Genomic DNA, 16,987 nt, shown 5'->3' with positions numbered 1-16,987 from the left:
ACACACACACACACACACACACACACACACACATTCTCTCTCTGCCGGTATCTGTCCGTCTGTCTCTCTTTGACTCGTTGCATCTCCGGTTCTCTGTCTGTCTCTATTTTTCCTTTCTTTCGATCTTTGCCGAACTTTGGGCCTTTGGCGTGTCCCGTCAAATCCAATAATCCACACAGTGTACCAACGACATCCGATTACTTAAAGCACGTTGTGCAAGGCAGAGAGAGAAAGTTATTATCATGCGGCTCTGTATAGCTGTGCTTTCAGAGGGTTACGTCTTCGTATAGTTGTTGTTTGTTTATTTAGAGTCGATATAGCCTTTCTACAAGTAGGAACTATTAACTATTTCAAGTATTTGCGATGGAACTGTAAATAACAGTACCGAACAAGAACAAACAACCGTTCACATCATTTTTGAGAGGATTTCTTTCTTCCCTAATCAGACGACAGGTGCATCGCACTGCAGACTGCACCTTTTTGCTTTTGCAGTCCGGGACAAAGTGCGGGATTTCGAGCGTGCAGATGAGAAAGCTACGGTTTTGCTACGGGTACGAATATCATAGCGTGGTTGTACTTGGGAAGTTGGTGCAATTACGTCGCCTTCAAATCTTCATCTTGTTCACGTTCCAAGATTCACAGTTCATGCGCACTTGTAGTCTGTGAACGTGGACGTGGACGCATCGATATCGATGCCAACCACCCGAACGTTTGGCCGTTTCATCTCACAGGTTGTAGCTTCATCTGAAATTGTCCCCCGTATCCTCCTCCCCATGGCCATAGACTACACACGATTTGACCCTTGGCTACGGTATGCCCTGATCTGCAAGTGCAACTCTGTGCAAGCACAAGCTTGCAAGGCAGTCCATGCATGTTTCGCCAGGTACGAGTAGATGCCTGCGTCTTGTCTTGAACAGTGATCTTGGGTGCGCAAAGGTTACGAAAAAGAGTGGGACGCTACACCGTACGCGGAAAGTTGTACCCGCCAATGGTGCACGTGCTGGCTGTACCCATATGGAGGTGGAAGAGGAACGAGTCGAGTGTGCAGCTCATCGTGCACTCAACGATCCTCTTTCTTGGATTCCTCTGTGGTTTCCATGGCGAAGCGTCCTTTCAGAAGAATGTCGGAAGAAAGCGTCGTTGCGTTTGTGAGTGAGTGCAAGAGAATCTGTGGGTGCAGGGAAAGCGTGCTGCAGCGGATTTGCAGAAGGGTAGTCGTCTTCGGCTGGGGAAACAGTCCTTGCTGCCAACTTGCCCTCCAGGTAGATCCGTTGTCTTGATTTGTACCCATTTCCTCGGTCTAGCCTCCTTGCCGTAATTCAACTGGACTCAAGTTCATACCCCAAGTTGATTGTGTTCTAAAAAGTTGTACCCTATGCAGAACCCAACTGACCAGTTTGTCCTTTTGAAGAAAGCGTGTGTCCAGTCCGCACCGTGGAGTCGTCCCAACAATCTGGTGATCAGATTCGAAAGCTGCTCGCACGGAAATTCATCCGGTCACCATCAGCTGGACAATTCGTGCTGCATGCTTGCCAGGTAATCAGCATCGACTCGGGACCTGCAGTGGAATACAGTCAGTTTGTCCAACATGTCTGTGGGTACGGTTACTGAGGGTATGGCTATGACACAGTGCCAAGTCTGCCAACGACCCAGCAACAATCTCCAGCACCTGTCTCCGTCCGAGGCCACGGTTAGGTTCCTGGAGTCGAAGCGTGTGGACTGCTCCCCTTCGCATCAGCTGTATGCCTGCCACACTTGCCATACAGAGGTGGTGGCAGCTGCAGTACTACAGAATGGCTGCATGAACGCCGCCAGTCTGGGTATGCATGTGGACAGACAACAGCAGCAACAGGAAAGCAGGAGTTCTTGTACATGCCATTCCTGCGGTGTGTGCATTCCGTCCGACACAACTCACCCCGCACTGGGGCAGAGGAGTGACCGGTCGCCGAAGACGATGTGTTCGTCGTGCTCTCTCTCGCTCAACGGAGGTCAGCTGCGGTCGGCATACCCCAGCAGTAATCCACCATCAACATCGCACAAATCCTTCGGGCAGCAGTCTGAGGTAACTGTGCTTTCTTGAAAACGAATCCATTGCAATAGATGTACAGTCAACTTCGCTTATAACGACACTCGGCGGCGGGGCATCAGAAAAGTTTCCTTATTCGCGAAGTGTCGTTATACCCGAAGTCTCATTATATGTATTACAGTTGGATGGGACTTTGCTCGGGGCATGGAAATTCTGTCGTTATTCGCGAATTGTCGTTATATCCGCAGTCGTTATAAGCGAAGTTGACTGTACCGTAAAATTCCGTTGATCCCCCCCCCCCCCCCCCACGCCATGTCGCTTCCCAGCTGGTTTTTTGGCAGGGGGCGGGAATTAGATCAAGGCTGTGAAGTGCAGTACGATGTACAACAACGTGGAGGATCAGACTCGGTGTGCTGGATTATGCACATTTTCATCCTGGATTGGCACGAATCGTGTACAGCAGTGCAAGCGTCGGTTCAACATCGTATTTTGTTGTATACACCGAAATCGCTTCCCAGGTAGAAAATCGGCAGGGGGCGGGAATTAGAGAGGGGGCAGATCAACGGTACTTTACGGTACATATTTCAGAGGCGTCAGAAGGTTTTTGAGGGTGGTACAGTCAACCATCTGAAGTGCTGGGGGGGGGGGGGCTCTGCTGAAAAAGTCGGACATTTAGAGCCCAAATCAGCGCATTTTTACTGATTCACAGGGTGGCTGGGACAAAAAGTGGTACGATCTATACTGTAGCAGGGATGAATTTATCCTGCATCGCAGTTTGCGACGCAAAATCGATCTACTGCTACTCAAAAGTCACCGTGATTCGCAGAAAACTGCGATACATACAGACTATCCATGCCTATCCTGCGCTGTCAAGTAGCATGCATACAGTGCAGTGTATGTGGTGCAGGTACTCTCAATCTGCGTGCACATGCATAACTCAGTCGGTTTTTTTGCAAATGGGCTTTCAGCATCACTCTCAAGAAGGACAATGTGGTAAACCCCAACCTTCAAAGAAAAATGCTAATCAAAATCAAAGACTGCTACACGATTGTGATTTTGTATATCAGAAACTGCTATGCAAAAATATGACAATAAATTCATCCCTGCTGTAGTGACCATAGCCTGTCCGACGCCCAAGTTTATATGTATTGCTATAACGCCAAGTGCTACATGGATAAGTATATACTTTGGAACAGTGTGACTGACTTAGCAAGTGTCATGTGAATCATACAGATGACATCATGCACCTATACAGGTGAATCATACAGATGACATCATGCGCCTATACAGGTGAATCATACGATAACCTATTTGCACACTGTCGATGGACACATTTCACACCAGGGCTGTTGGAACGGGGGTGGCAGGGGCAGCTTGGGTCGCGTCACCTTGGCGGCTGAATTCTTGTTGCTTTGCGTAGAAGTATAAAGTAGGTGATAAGTTTGCACATCTTGATGTCCAGGAGAGTGGCAAGGCACCTGCAGATGCGGACACCTCGGGGGGGGGGGGGGGGGGGGGGATCAGCTTGATCAACTTTCCCACGAACCGTGAAATGCACTCACCTTTTCTCAGAAGGTTTTCTTTGCTACATCCTCCACCCGTCACCACCATTCACTCTTAGCCAAACCAATGCACGAAGCATAAACACACCAGCACAGCAAGGGCACTTCCGTTTACTAAGAACGCATGATGGTGGCGGATGGAGCAGGGGCGTGCTCGGCCCCCAACTAGGGGGGTGCACGGGAGCCCCCCCCCCCCCCCCCCGGCAATTTTCTGCAATTTGTTTGCAACCTTTCTTGAATTTTAGAGCATATTTGCATACATTACAATTGCAATTACCCAGATTGAAAATTTTTGGGGGGTGCACGTGCCCCCCGTGCCCATCGCCGAGCACGCGCCTGTGGAGGGTGTAGTAAAGTGGGGTATGGCCGTAAGCTCTGTCACAATATTCTATTGTGGCATTTTCTTTGCATGGATATGTGTGTGTTCCACCTCTTTAGGCATCCGCTGTGACCGGTGATTGTTCACGTGGCCACACACAGGCCGCAGAGGTGTTCACATCCCGGAAACGAGTCAGGTCTTCCTCCTGCAACGGGGATGAAGGAGTAAGTCAAGTGTACATGCTTTTGCCAGCGGCACAGATGCGGATTGCATTGCACTAATTACGGCTGTGCAAGGGTAGTCTCCCCATTTCATTTCCCGCTACAATGGCTGCATGGTTACTGCTCTCATCCCTGGAAAATGCTAGCCCCACATTGATACACATGCTATGTCACTAAGTCTAGTAATTAGGTACTCTATTACATGTAGAATCCCGCCAGTGTTCCCTGTCGTTTCGGCCCCTTCAATGATGTGGGTTGGATGAGATCTGTGTGTGTGTGTGTGTGTGTGTGTGTCTGTCTGTCTGTCTCTCTCTGTCTCTCTCTGTCTCTCTCTCTCTCCTCTCTCTCTCTCTCTCTCTCTCTCTCTCTCTCTCTCTCTCTCTCTCTCTCTCTCTCTCTCTCTCTCTCTCTCTCTCTCTCTCTCTCTCTCTCTCTCTCTCTCATCTATGAAATCTGTTGTCTTGTGATTGCTCAAACATAAATTATGTTCGCAGATTGAGTATGTTCTCAATTGTGCATTTGTACTTGTCTGTGTCCATGCTCTTGTTGTTTTGTTTCTCCCTTGTTGCAGGACTCTGCAGAGTCAAAGAGAATGTTCTCTCAGTCAGACTCAAGCAGAGATCAGATGCAACAGCAGCAGCAGGTATGGCCAGTTCATGTAAACAGCAGGCGCTAACCACTAGATTATACTGACAGTGTAGTCGTATGCAGAGCTCGTGCCGAGCCCTATCAAACCCCATGTAGCCAGTCTCTCTCCCTCTCCCTCCCCCCCTCTCTCTCTCTCTCTCTCTCTCTCTCTCTCTCTCTCTCTCTCTCTCTCTGTTTCTCTCTTGTATCAATGTTGGGGCTGCCATTGCTCTGGGCACAGTGTATGAACATAATACACGCGAATGTTTTTGTTCGCCCCCGTCTTTCTCTCTCTCTATCTCTCTCTGTCTTATCTTGTTCATTTCATTCTCTGTTTATTTGCAGGATTTTGCAGATCAAGACAACACACTTTCTACAGCCATGCAGCAGCAAGAGCAACACCAACAACAGCAGCAGCAGCAACAACAACAACAACAGCAGCAGCAACAACAACAGTGGTCATCTCCGCCTGATCAAGGTGGGAGGGATGATGGAGGCAGTGGTGGCGATCGGTTCACTCTACTTCAGGCGCCTGGGCAAGTTGAGACGACGCTAGCTCAGTCTGCAGCGGCTACTGCTTGCCAGCCTGCCGCTCCCGCTTCATTCTGCACAGGCCAGACGGCGCCCGCTCCACACATCCAGCAACGCATGGACGATGATCAGCTTATATGTATTCTGCCGACGGGTGTCGGTGTTGTGTCGTCTATGCAGCCAGTGTGCAGTGATCCGGCCTCCAGTCACCTACCGCCGGCACTCAGTCGCCTGGAAGAGTTTGCCAACGCAGCGCTCGGCACTGATCACACGGACCCAACACCGGAAGAGAAACTCGCCGCTGCTGCACTAATGGCCGTGCAGAAAGAGGGACGTGCCAACCAGGCTGCTGCAAAGGTGAACGGAGCGATGCCAAAGAAGTCACGCAAGCGAAAGAAGGCTGAGAAGGAGTCCAAGCAATCAGGTGACGACAATTACAAATCTCAGGATTCAAGCCTTCCCTGCGGCAAGAAGGAATCAGCTCCGAAAAAGTCCACGCCCAGCAAGCCCTCCGCCAGGTCCTCTAAGTCATCTGCCAGCGGCTCTGACATGCGCCGCAAGTCGTCGACGGCATCTTCGCGGGGCTCGTCGAGTGGCAGCGTTAGTGCTGGCCGTGTTGGCAGAACGCCCTCGTCTAGCTGCACTGCCTCGCCTCTTCCGCAGAGTCCTTGCATTTCGCCCGGCTTGGACGGCAGCAGTTCTTCTCTACACCATCACCTGGCTAACAACACTAACAACACCACCAACAGTACTTCCAGTACCAGTAGCAGTGCCGGTAAGCACAGCAGCAGGCGAGACAGCAAGCAGGATTCGCACGAGAAGAGCAAGCGCTCCGGTCCGCCTCATCCGTTCTTCTGGCCCGTGCCTATGATGGGCTGGCCAAGCATGATGTGCTGGCCACCATCCATGGCAGTACCGGGCAAGGCAACTTCTCCCAACTTTCCAGCTGCAGCTGCTGCCGGCGCTGCACCTGGTACTGGCGATTTCAATCAGGCCTCTTGGCCTATGCAGCAAATGCAGCAGATGCAACAGATGCAGCAACAGCAGCAGCACTTCCAGAAGCTTGTACTCCAACAGCAGCAGCAACAGCAGCAGTACCTCCGACAGCAGCAACAGCAGCAGCAAGTGACGACTCAAATGCAGCAGCAATCGGGCGCACAGCCGGCACATCCGGGCGCGGCTCATCACCCAGCTGCACAGCTAATGCTCCCGTTACAGGGAGCCATGGTCAAGGATACCAACAGTGGGCAGATGTCGGGCGTATCCACTCCAGTCCTGGGATCTCCGCGCACAGAGCAACCGGCGGTTGGACTGGTGCAGATGACGCCCACTCAGTCCCCGCACGGTACGGCCACTGGTGTTGCTGGCTTAACATGTGCACCGATTCCTGCAGGTATGATGGGAAGTCGTGCAATGCAACCAGCGACGATCGCACCCAATAATCTGGACAATGTCTCCAAGTCAGTGCCGAGGAGCAGCAGTTCCTCTCGCGTCTGCAGTCCGGCCACCACTGGCGGTCCGGTGCATCGACTTGGTGCAAATGTAAGATGACCGTGTGTGTGTATGTGTGTGTGGGGGGGGGGGGGGGGGTGCGTGCGTGCATATGTGTGTGTGTACGTACTTCAAGTATGGACGTGTGTGTGTACATGTGTGTGGGTGTGAGTATGTCTGTCTGTCCTTGTAAGGGTAAGTTTGTGTCGGTGTGTGCATGCAAACTGTGCAACTCCATCACTGATGGAATTGTGGAGGATTTGAGCTGTCTCCGTAGGGCTTGAAAGTGATGACATCAGAAGTCAAAATCTAACGACAAATAACAACCCTTGGATCCACTTGGGTCCAGCTTTTGTATGGGTCCATACACGTTTGGGTAGTTTATACTAGTTTTCCTTCGCAGCATAGTGACGCATCCACCGGTAGTGATTGGACTAGGCCCTCCCGGTCGTAGACCCACACCTACCGGTGGATATACCACTCTAGAACAGAGGACATGATGCTGAATTGTGCTTGAAGATGTTTTGTTTTTGTTTTCCAACCTGGCCTGCCGGTACAGTGCTGCCCAGTGAAATCCGATCGCGTGAGTCAAGTTTGCATAGCCCTGCGCCAATAATTCACATCCCAGTGTTCCTGGGTCTACACAGCTACACAATACCCAGCGTGGCATTGGCTCTCTTGATCGCATTTCACTGAGTAGCCCTGTAGTCTGGCTCCTAATGGATAGTACTGTATAGGATGAGGCTCTCTCTCCGGGACGGCTATGTTATTCAAATTCACAGCAGAGTCAGTATCATTCGTAGCACACTGACTCACAACACATATTTGATTCTTTGTGCCATCTTCAATAGGTCCGTCAAATACAGTAGTAGTAGGTTTTTCATTTTGACCCGACGAGACCATACGACGCTTGCAGATCACAGCACGAACAGTTCACCAGCCACACTCCACGAAAGCAAGTAGTAGTACTCCTGACAAGGAGTTCTACTACTTGATTATTTCTTGTCAGGAGTACTACTACTTGCCTTCGTGGAGTGTGGCTGGTGAACTGTTCGTGCTGTGATCTGCAAGCGTCGTATGGTCTCGTCGGGTCAAAATGAAAAACCTACTACTACATATTTGATTGTTGCTTGTGACCTTGCTAATTGCAGAGCCTGCCGTCAACACCCATGGAAGCACCTAGCAGGACATGTGAGTTGCAATCAGTGCTGACTAGGGTTTCTATAAGCTTTAAAAACGTTTTCAAGCATTGGTTGTTTTCTCCACAAGTAGATGAGCAATCAGTGCAGCCATGCATGACAGGTGCCCTGGGCAGCTTGCCCCTTGTCCATATTTAGTCAATACTGATAACAGCAGCTTGCCCCTTGTCCATATTAAGTCAATACTGACAACAGCAGCTTACCTCTTGTCCATATTAAGTCAATTCTATACTCAAAAGCAATAGTCCTTCCAGCATGCCAATTAGACATATTATCCTGATTTTGCTAGCAATGTATCGAAGAATTTTGACAAGGGAATTTGCTGGCAAAACGGAGCAAACTATCGGTATGTTCGCTGGAAATTGGGAGATTTTACGCTTGTACGGTGTACATGAATCATGTTCGCACATTTTTGCCAACACGTGACTCACTTTTTTTCTCATTTTTTGCCAACACGTGACCTACTTTCGGTCATTTTTCCACACGTGACACAAATTTGGCCTCACATTAGAGCAAAAGGGAGCAAAATATCGAGTGGTCTGACAAAATGAAAGCAAAATATCGACGATGAGCCAGCAAAATGACAGCAAAATATCGACGAGGAGCCAGCAACATTTTGTGGCAAAATATCAAGCTTCACTGGCAAAATCGGGTTTTGCCAAATGCCAGTGTTATCTAACGACACTCTTAGTCTCTAGGTGTGGGCATGGTTCTCCCACCTCACCTATCTCCAGCATTGTTGTTCACACTGGATGTACATGTACAGGTGGTATGCTGCAGTGTCACGATGATGCTATGGACATCGTGCTACATGCACCTGATCGCTTGAAGTGCTTTGTATGAGGTGGCATTGCGATTTCTGGTTTTCCACTCCCTACAAAACATACACAAAGATGTTATATTTTTATTCACTGTATACAAAACATACACAATGATGTCATGTGCATAACTCTGTACTTGGTACTGATTCTAATCACCTCTCACTGAGTTTCTTTTTGTTAAGCTTCAACAACTGTACTGTTTATCTATCTGCATGTATCTATCTATCCATCTCTCTCCCTCTATCTACCGTATAGGCGCGAATAGAAGCCCCGGGGCTCTATTTTTCCAGAAGACATATTGAGGGGGCTATATTTGAGAGAGGGTTCTATTCGAGAGGGGGCTTTAAAAAAATTGAAGCATCAATTGTTTCACCCTATCATGCTGATCAGTGCATGCAGTTACTGCACTAGATTGTTGTACGGTAAGCACCCGTGACTGCAGTTTGTGTGCAATAAGTGCACCTTGTTGCACTTGCATACCGTATATGGTTCATGTACTGCACTGCATTGTACGGACTTTGCACGCTTGATTATAGCCCCGGGCTTTTATACGAGATGGGGCTTTATTAGTTCGATTCCCTCTGACAGACGGGCTCTATTCGACGGGGGGGGGGCTTGTATTCGAGCGCGTACGGTATCTATCTCTCTATCTATTTCTAACTACCTATCTATCCATCTCTCTGCCTGTTGCTGTGTGTGTCTGTCCTTGCTTGCTCCAGTGGAAGGTGCACTAATGGCCGACAGTGTTGTGGCATGCTCGCGGCCCACACTTCCGTCAGCTTACGTCAGCAACATGATCAAGTCCTCATACCAGCCCAGCTCCAGATCTGAAACGCCCAAGAATGCTGGTGTCCCGTTCCCACACATACTGCCTAGATGGATGAATAGCGAAGACCAGGTATGCGTTGTGTATGCTCTGATTGGTTCAGATTCTCATGTGTTACCCGTCTCTTAGTGATACATTCTCCGCACCAAGAGTGTATGGGTGAGGGCTCTATGATAACTTGTGCATCCCTTGACGTCAACTTTACATTTTTTTGCGGTGTGGAATGTGCTGACTCGGGACTGGCTCCCTCTAGGCCCATGGCATAGATTGTGCATCTTTGTTTCCTTGTGTCGGACCAATATGATCCATGCCCCAATGCTTGCACCCCTGTTTTAGTGAATACTAGTACGTCGCAGTGTATCGGTGGCCATGGAACACTCATGTTGGCCACTTTGTCCAATGACAATTCAGGTAGAAGTTGGGCTTATTTGTACAACAAGATTATGCACATTGTGCTCCTGAAAGAATCTCTCTTTCTGTGAAGACGAGTGTTGGACACCCCCAGTGCTGCCAACTAACTGGGTCTGTTTTGCATACTGTGACTTCTGATTTTCCGTATTTTGCAGTGTTTTTCCGCACTACCAATGTACTGCCGTGTGCATTGCTTGTGTTGTGCGTTTTTGGCACTCGCATGCTTGCCGGTAGCTGAATTTGCTAGTGCAAAACATGCACGACATGATATTTTGTGCTACATGTAGTCAAGGCATGGCATGCACTCGCTTTGGCACAGGGAAGTTCATCGTTCAGCTCGTGCTTGTCATGCTTCTACATACATAGCTGTAGCTGATCGATCCTCTTCAATTTTCCGTACCGTTTTGCTTGAATTCCTTACTGCGGACGAAGAAGGGATTTTCCGTAGAAATGTGGAAAAAACGGAAGGTTGACAGCACTGCACCCCTGCAATTTGAAGCCTACATTGTTCTGTCAGGCGTTTTCCGATGTTACTGTCCCTGCTGGCTGGTTGCTTCTGTTTCCAACAGGGTTCTGAGCCGATGCAGTACGAGGAAGACACGTTGCAGCATCTGGTTCTCAAATTCCTGCGGGAGCGTGAGCATTTGGAGCCGGTTGCCGAAAGCCTAGCTGAGCTTACCACAGCACATGAGGTAAGTGTCCATCTTTTTCTTCCCCCCCCCCCCCCCCCCCTTACTTCTCCTTCCATGCATCACTTCTGGCTCTCCGTTTCTGTAGATATACAATTGTGCTCGGTGAAATAATCCGACCCAAAGTGCAAAACTGGCACCCTGGACCTGTTCCGATTACATCACTGCATTTGCACATGTGTATGGCAAGCCGCATTTGTACCAAGACTGTGTCACTGCAAGGGCGTGAAAGTCCTGGGCGCCAAATGTACGCTTGGGTCGGACTCTACCGAGTGCAACTGTAGTTCTCTCTCTGTCTCTGTCTGTCTCTCTCTCTCTCTCTCTCTCTCTCTCTCTCTCTGTCTCTCTTTCTTTCTCTCTCTCTCTCTGTCTCTCTTTCTTTCTCTCTCTCTCTCTCTCTCTCTCTCTCTCTCAATCTACCTCATCCCCTGGTAACTTTATACAACTACACGTAGGTACAGTCATGAGCATAGCCCCAGTGACTGTTTAACGCAACACACCCTGATGATACCAAGTAAGAGGCTCTCTTCTGTTGTCACACCTTGACGGTTTCAAACTACTAGTTGTTACCTGAAAAGGCTGAATTACCCATTTGGTGTATCGGTTGCATGTGTTTTCTTTCTTTTCTCAATAGCTGCCATCCTGGGAAGAGCTCGGCTTGCCTTTGGAGGAGCCGCCAGATTTGGTTGATCTCCTGCGTGGTTTCTGTCAGCTAGTACACATCACAAGACACCAGCAGCGTGCCATTGGTTCACAGAATATCCACTGGGTGAGTGTGCGCATGACATCGGCACCTGTTCCTGTTCTTTCTTTAATGATTTGTAGACAGGCGTACATGTGTGGGTGTGTGTGGGCGTGGGTGTATGTGCATGTGAGGGCCAGTGTCTGCTCCAGAGCCGGGTGGGCCGGGTAATCGACCCGGTTGGGAGGCGCTTGGACCCGGTTGAAAATATAGTACCGGGTCACCTGTGACCCGGTTGGTACTTTACACGTTCGAACTTTGAAAGGACTGACCTACATGTACATGGCTTATACACAGAAGCCTTGATTTTGACAGGAAGGCGAGGATGCGTATGTAGTGCTCCTGACTACAACCATAACCCGGTTGGCAGAGTCCCGGTCTTGCGACCATTTGAACCGTATTGGGAAAACCCAGGTTCGGACCCTCGTTACTCTAGGGGTTGGTAGGATTTTTAAAAAAAACTGTTTTTGTTGTGTTGTAGATGTCGTCGTGTTGCCGCCAATACTCCTCGCCTTGTAACATGCTGTCAAAACCGAAAAACATGTACATGGCTTGTATGTGTGACAGATCATGCAGAGGCGCGCGTCGAATACATGTGTACCCAGCTCCGACCCAGTTGAAATGGTTGCACCAGGTACACGTGTACCCGGCTGTCCTACAATTCTAGAGCAGACACTGAGGGCATGTTCTTTTTGTTCAGATTAGTCTGTGTCTGAGGGGTTTCACTAAACTCTGTTGCTCTCCTTCAATTTCCCAACAGCCATCCCAACAGATTTCTTGCCATATACCATGGGTGATAGATCATTTCAGCTTTTGTCCTACCCTAGATGAGTTTAGACTCTTCTTGCAGCTTCACCATTATACCCTGTCGTCGGTGTATTGTTTTTGGTGTGTAGAGCAACGTTGTCAATAGTCAGCAGACATCCTTCCGCCAGGCAATGGATCAGCAGAGCTCTGTAGTCCAGCAGCTGCAGCAGCTTGTGTCCGAGCGAGACAAGCAGATGAACCAGCTGCAAAGCAAGCTGAAGGCGCTGGAGCGGCAGTACCAGTTCCTCATGTCCTGGATGCCGGGCATGTAAGCTGTAGTGCTGTTGTTGTTGTTAGTATACCTGCAAGGAAAGGGTTGATGCAGTACAGATTGTGCCAGGCCGCAGCTAGTTCCTGCTGCAATAGATGAGGGGAAGATAGTCGGCGAAATTAATTATGTCATGTGACTCGTATCACCAACGGCAAATGCATAGTCTCTAGGGGTGAAACGAAGGTGTCAAAGGTTCGAAGAACCTTCGTTTTCATTTGAAACAAACCTTCGTTTTCAATTCAAAAGAAGGTTAACACACGATTTCTGCACACACATGCACTGATCTTCCTTGTATACAGGAGGTACTGTACTGTAGTTTGTACAGTGCACTAGTTTTGTGTCCACTTGGCTCCCGTACACTGTAGGTGCCATTGCAAGTGCATAATAGGCCACGGACTGCGATTGAGCATGGCCATTCACGGCCACCGTGTGCAGAAGAAGTCTTGCGCAGTTGGAGCTTCAAACTGCGCAGTGCAAAAGTTATGGGCATGCCAATTGTGGTGACTGCATAGCAAATATATGCAAAGTCATGTACTTTGTAGGGCACATGCACAGAGTGTGCTTCAAGAGGAACTGTGAACTTGTAAAAGAATCCTTCGACACCTTCGTTCGTTTTGATGAAGAAGGTTCGTTTGGCACATTGAGACCTTCGTTTCACCCCTAATAGTCTCTCCGCATGTGATCAGGACCACATTCTCGGCCTGGTCACATGCACTATGAGTCACACTTCAATGCTAGCTAGACGTTGCATGCTTTGTCCATCCGTCCATGGCACACCCATTGGCTGGTCTATCATCCCTGCTGGGGAGGTTCAGCAACATGTTTGTTTTCACACAAAATGTGTCGCTACGTCAGGCCTGACCTAGACTGCTAGAGTCCCGTAGATTTGTTTACCATATTTCCCCGATTATAATACACACTCGATTATAAGTCGCACGCCCATTTTCAGGTTTGAGCCGCATTGCTTCAATCTATTCACTTCAGTAGTAAGTCATGCTCAATCGCGAGTCGCAACCCCCTTTTTGGTCCATGAATTTTAGTGTGAAAGGTGCAACTTATATTCAATGAAAGATGGTACATGACTCGGGGCTGCTTGATTTGTAAGAAGCTCCGAGATCGCACTTCCCGAAATTAAATGAACCAGTGAAAAAAAAGGAGCGTGTACATCCAAACGTAGTTCACAAATACAACATGCGCTCGAATACCTTCCCCTTTGCAATCGCGCAGTGCCATCGTTGACAGTGCCGGCGAGTCACTGAGCCTGTCTAACCCACCAACTACGATCTCGATGTTCAGCCTGATTACCATAATTATGGATATGGAAAATAGGATTTGGGCTAACATCCACGCATGCCATGACAAGTTGACTGGCTGGGAAAGGAATGTTTATAATTTTCATGTCATGCTGACGTGCATAAGAAACATTTCTTTCTGGGCGTAACGTTGGTATCCATTGCTGCAGTGTAATGATTGAAGTGTGTGCGTGATGATTGCCTGTCATTGTGTCCAGCCTGCCCTCGTCAGCTGCTAACATGCTGTCAGAGATGTCCACCACCAATGACTCGCAGGTGACTGCAGAGGCAATGGCCGCCGTTGCTCGCAGCATGGCCAGGGATAACAGCTCGGCCAGTGTGAGCTCGGCCGCAGCAGCAGCAGCTGCTGCCGCCGCCGCTGCTGCTGCCGCTACAGCTCAACACGGTTCAATGTCAACAGCTATGCAACAACAACAACCAGCAAAGGAACAGCAACAGCGGCAAACACCACCGCAGCCGGTCCAGCACCAGCAACAACATCCGGCACATCACCCGCAACAGCAGCAACAGAAAAGCTCCTCGCCTCCCGTCCCGCTGGCCATGTCCGTTGCTCCGACCGTGTCGCCGCCGCTGGTACCAGCATCTGCAACTCATCCCGCACAGCAGCACGGGCAACTACCCGGACCCGCATCAACAGTGCCGCTCTCGGTCAATCCGGGCGCTCGTGTGTTCGAGACTTCCAGTCCAGCGTCGAGAATTTCATCACCAGTGCCTGTACCTTACCCGCTGCACTCACCAGTGGGCAGTTTACACGGCTCGCCGGCACACACGCCAATACTCAATAAAACATTCGCTGGTATTGTTTACCCGGAGCCCAGTCAATTGCCGTCCGCACGCAGCACGCCGCCATTCCCGAGCGGGCCGCCGACTCCCATTCCACAGTACCTGCAACAGGGGTCTGCACAGCAGCATCTTCAGGGCATGGCTGACCTCTCTTGTGCAAACTCACCCGACGTGCTCCTGGAAACTGGCTCGCCGCAGGCAATGGTCAATGGTGTGGATGCCGATGGGCACAGTGTTGCTGGCGTGCCTGTTCATTCACAACTGGCCGGTGGCGGTGCCACTATGCTGCACGGCATGCGTCACAATTCCACCTCGCCGTCCATGTCAAAGATGGTAGTAGCCAGCCGCGGGATGCTGACGGACGGCTCACTGCCGAGCAGTGTGGTGAATCAGCTGAGCATGCAGCATGGCGGTGATGCTGCAGCTGCAAACACTCGCATGCTGCAACAGCAGCAGCAGCAGCAACCGCAGCAATTCATTAACCGGCCGAACAGCCTTATTTCAACTGGGCACTTCCCGACCACCGTTGCCTCTGCGGCTGCAGCTGGTGGTAAGTTCTCGTCGGTGAGTCGATCATCCCTGTCCAGTCTGACTGCTCTTCTCAACTCCAATGAGTCGCAAGATGTGTGCTCCCAGATGAACTTGGTGTGAGGAGTATGGGTACTCAGTCATTCGGACTCTTTACTGCCTTTGCTATGGCAAGTGTCAGCAGAGTACCACTAGCCTTGCCCATGACCTAGCTGCTCTGCCAGCACTAACGCTGTGAAGGCCAGCTTAAAACTGTGGGCAGCTGTGTTTTTACTGAACGCCCTGTCTCCCATACAAGCGCAGCACGACATGAGCAGCACTGACGCAAGCAGCACTGGATGTAGGCAAAGTCAGGACCCCAGCACAGTGCTGACTGCACCCATTCTTCACCGTCCCACCAGTCTATATGCCATATTCGCAGCAGCTGTTGTGCAGTGTGGATGGTGTGCTGCCCACGCATAGACTGCAATGTCACACCATGCCAGACCCGCCCTCTACTTGTACCAATTACTGGCATGTATGCATGCATGCATGCATACTTATGATGGCTGGCAGAGATCTAGTTAGAATGCAGTTCTATGGCTGAGGAGATAGTCCATCCAGCAGCTCATAGAATCCCTGTGGATTAACTTAACACACGCCAGTCTCTTATGCTGCTACTCTTATTAATCTTGTGTAGACATTTAGAGTATTTCTATCGCAATGCCGCACGCCGCGTGCCGAAACCCAGCAGCGCATCTCTGATTGCATGCTGCTACTATTAGTAAGTAGCTTTACTCTCCCTCTCTCCCTCCCTTTCTCTCTCTCTCCCTCTCTCTCTCTCTCTTTCTCTCTCTCTCTTCCCTTGCTTCAATACTACCCGCATCTGCCCGGTCAAGCAGACTTAATCTGATTTTCCTTGGTCCGCTTTTCTGCCGAGGTCATCAAGTTCCTACCCTTGGACCTGTTCTCTTCTGTGACGCCGCTCTAGTCGTCCGTTTCGTCACCACAGTTGTATCGTACATTTAATAATAAGTATTACTAGTAGCTCTAGTATCCCTTACTACAATTACAATAGTAGCGTTAATTATCATAGTTATTATGTTGCTATGCCGACTGCACGTAGCTAGATCGATTGTCGGCTAAGGTTCGCAGTATAATTATTGTCAAAGCAGCACCAGCCAGCATCTTTTCCTATTCTCAAATGATTCGCAATCTGTCCGTCGCTGCACGTTATCGTAGTGGTACAGTATTAGTACTTGTCCTATCGGCATCCCTGCCATCCTTATCACTCATATTGACCTGGCCGTATAATAAAGTATGGTGAAGACTACTAGTTAGTGCTGTTGGTTACTGGGCCGGGGCCTCTTCCTGGAACGCTGTGACATTGGCTGGCGCAGCAGAGCACGAAGCATTCGTGTAGGCAGCACACACACACACACACACACGGGCAGTGAGGAAGCTACGAGACCTGCCGGCCCGATGCAGGGCGTAACAGCCGGAAGCGCCAACTGCAGGTCTGCTGCGACCTTGGCCGTAACAGCGTGTCAAAAGGCCACATTCTCACAGAAATGAGAATGCCCGAAACTGTGTTACCTAAAAAGTCTTGTATGAAAGGCTTATAAAATCATGCTTTGATGAACGGAAATTTGAAGCACACGCTGACACATGCCTTTGTGCATTGGTTAGACAATGCAGCTTGAACAAAAGCTTGGGCCTAATATGTCGCCTCACTTAGCAGTGTTTGACATGCCATGTTATGGTACCTTCAACAGTCTACAAGTTAGTTAGGCTTGCATCCCCCCAGAGTGGAGCCTGAGGAATGGAGACATTCAAGGGAC

The 16,987-nt window shown here is 49.7% G+C and overlaps 1 protein-coding gene across 3 annotated transcripts; it reads left to right on the top strand.

Annotated features, from left to right (window-relative positions):
* Nucleotides 1–1,130: 1,130 nt before the first annotated feature.
* Nucleotides 1,131–16,469, top strand: LOC135817382 (probable serine/threonine-protein kinase yakA). 3 transcript variants are annotated; one of them, XM_065330560.1, is made up of 10 exons: nt 1,131–2,062; nt 4,027–4,131; nt 4,700–4,768; nt 5,101–6,828; nt 7,929–7,968; nt 9,517–9,695; nt 10,604–10,726; nt 11,358–11,492; nt 12,362–12,540; nt 14,054–16,469. In XM_065330560.1, exons 1-10 carry the CDS (start codon nt 1,589–1,591, stop codon nt 15,288–15,290), a joined length of 4,269 nt encoding a protein of 1,422 aa, XP_065186632.1. In that variant the 5' UTR covers nt 1,131–1,588; the 3' UTR covers nt 15,291–16,469. The 3 variants fall into 3 exon arrangements, with proteins under 3 accessions (XP_065186632.1, XP_065186631.1, XP_065186630.1); XM_065330559.1 differs by having other exon boundaries at nt 4,700–4,771; XM_065330558.1 differs by having other exon boundaries at nt 4,700–4,771; nt 5,098–6,828.
* Nucleotides 16,470–16,987: the final 518 nt, after the last annotated feature.

Source organism: Sycon ciliatum, chromosome 5 (genome assembly GCF_964019385.1).
Source record: "Sycon ciliatum chromosome 5, ocSycCili1.1, whole genome shotgun sequence".
NCBI classification, from domain to species: domain Eukaryota; kingdom Metazoa; phylum Porifera; class Calcarea; order Leucosolenida; family Sycettidae; genus Sycon; species Sycon ciliatum.
The sequence above is the reverse complement of the archived record's forward strand: the minus strand, read 5'-3'. Positions and strand labels throughout refer to the sequence as shown.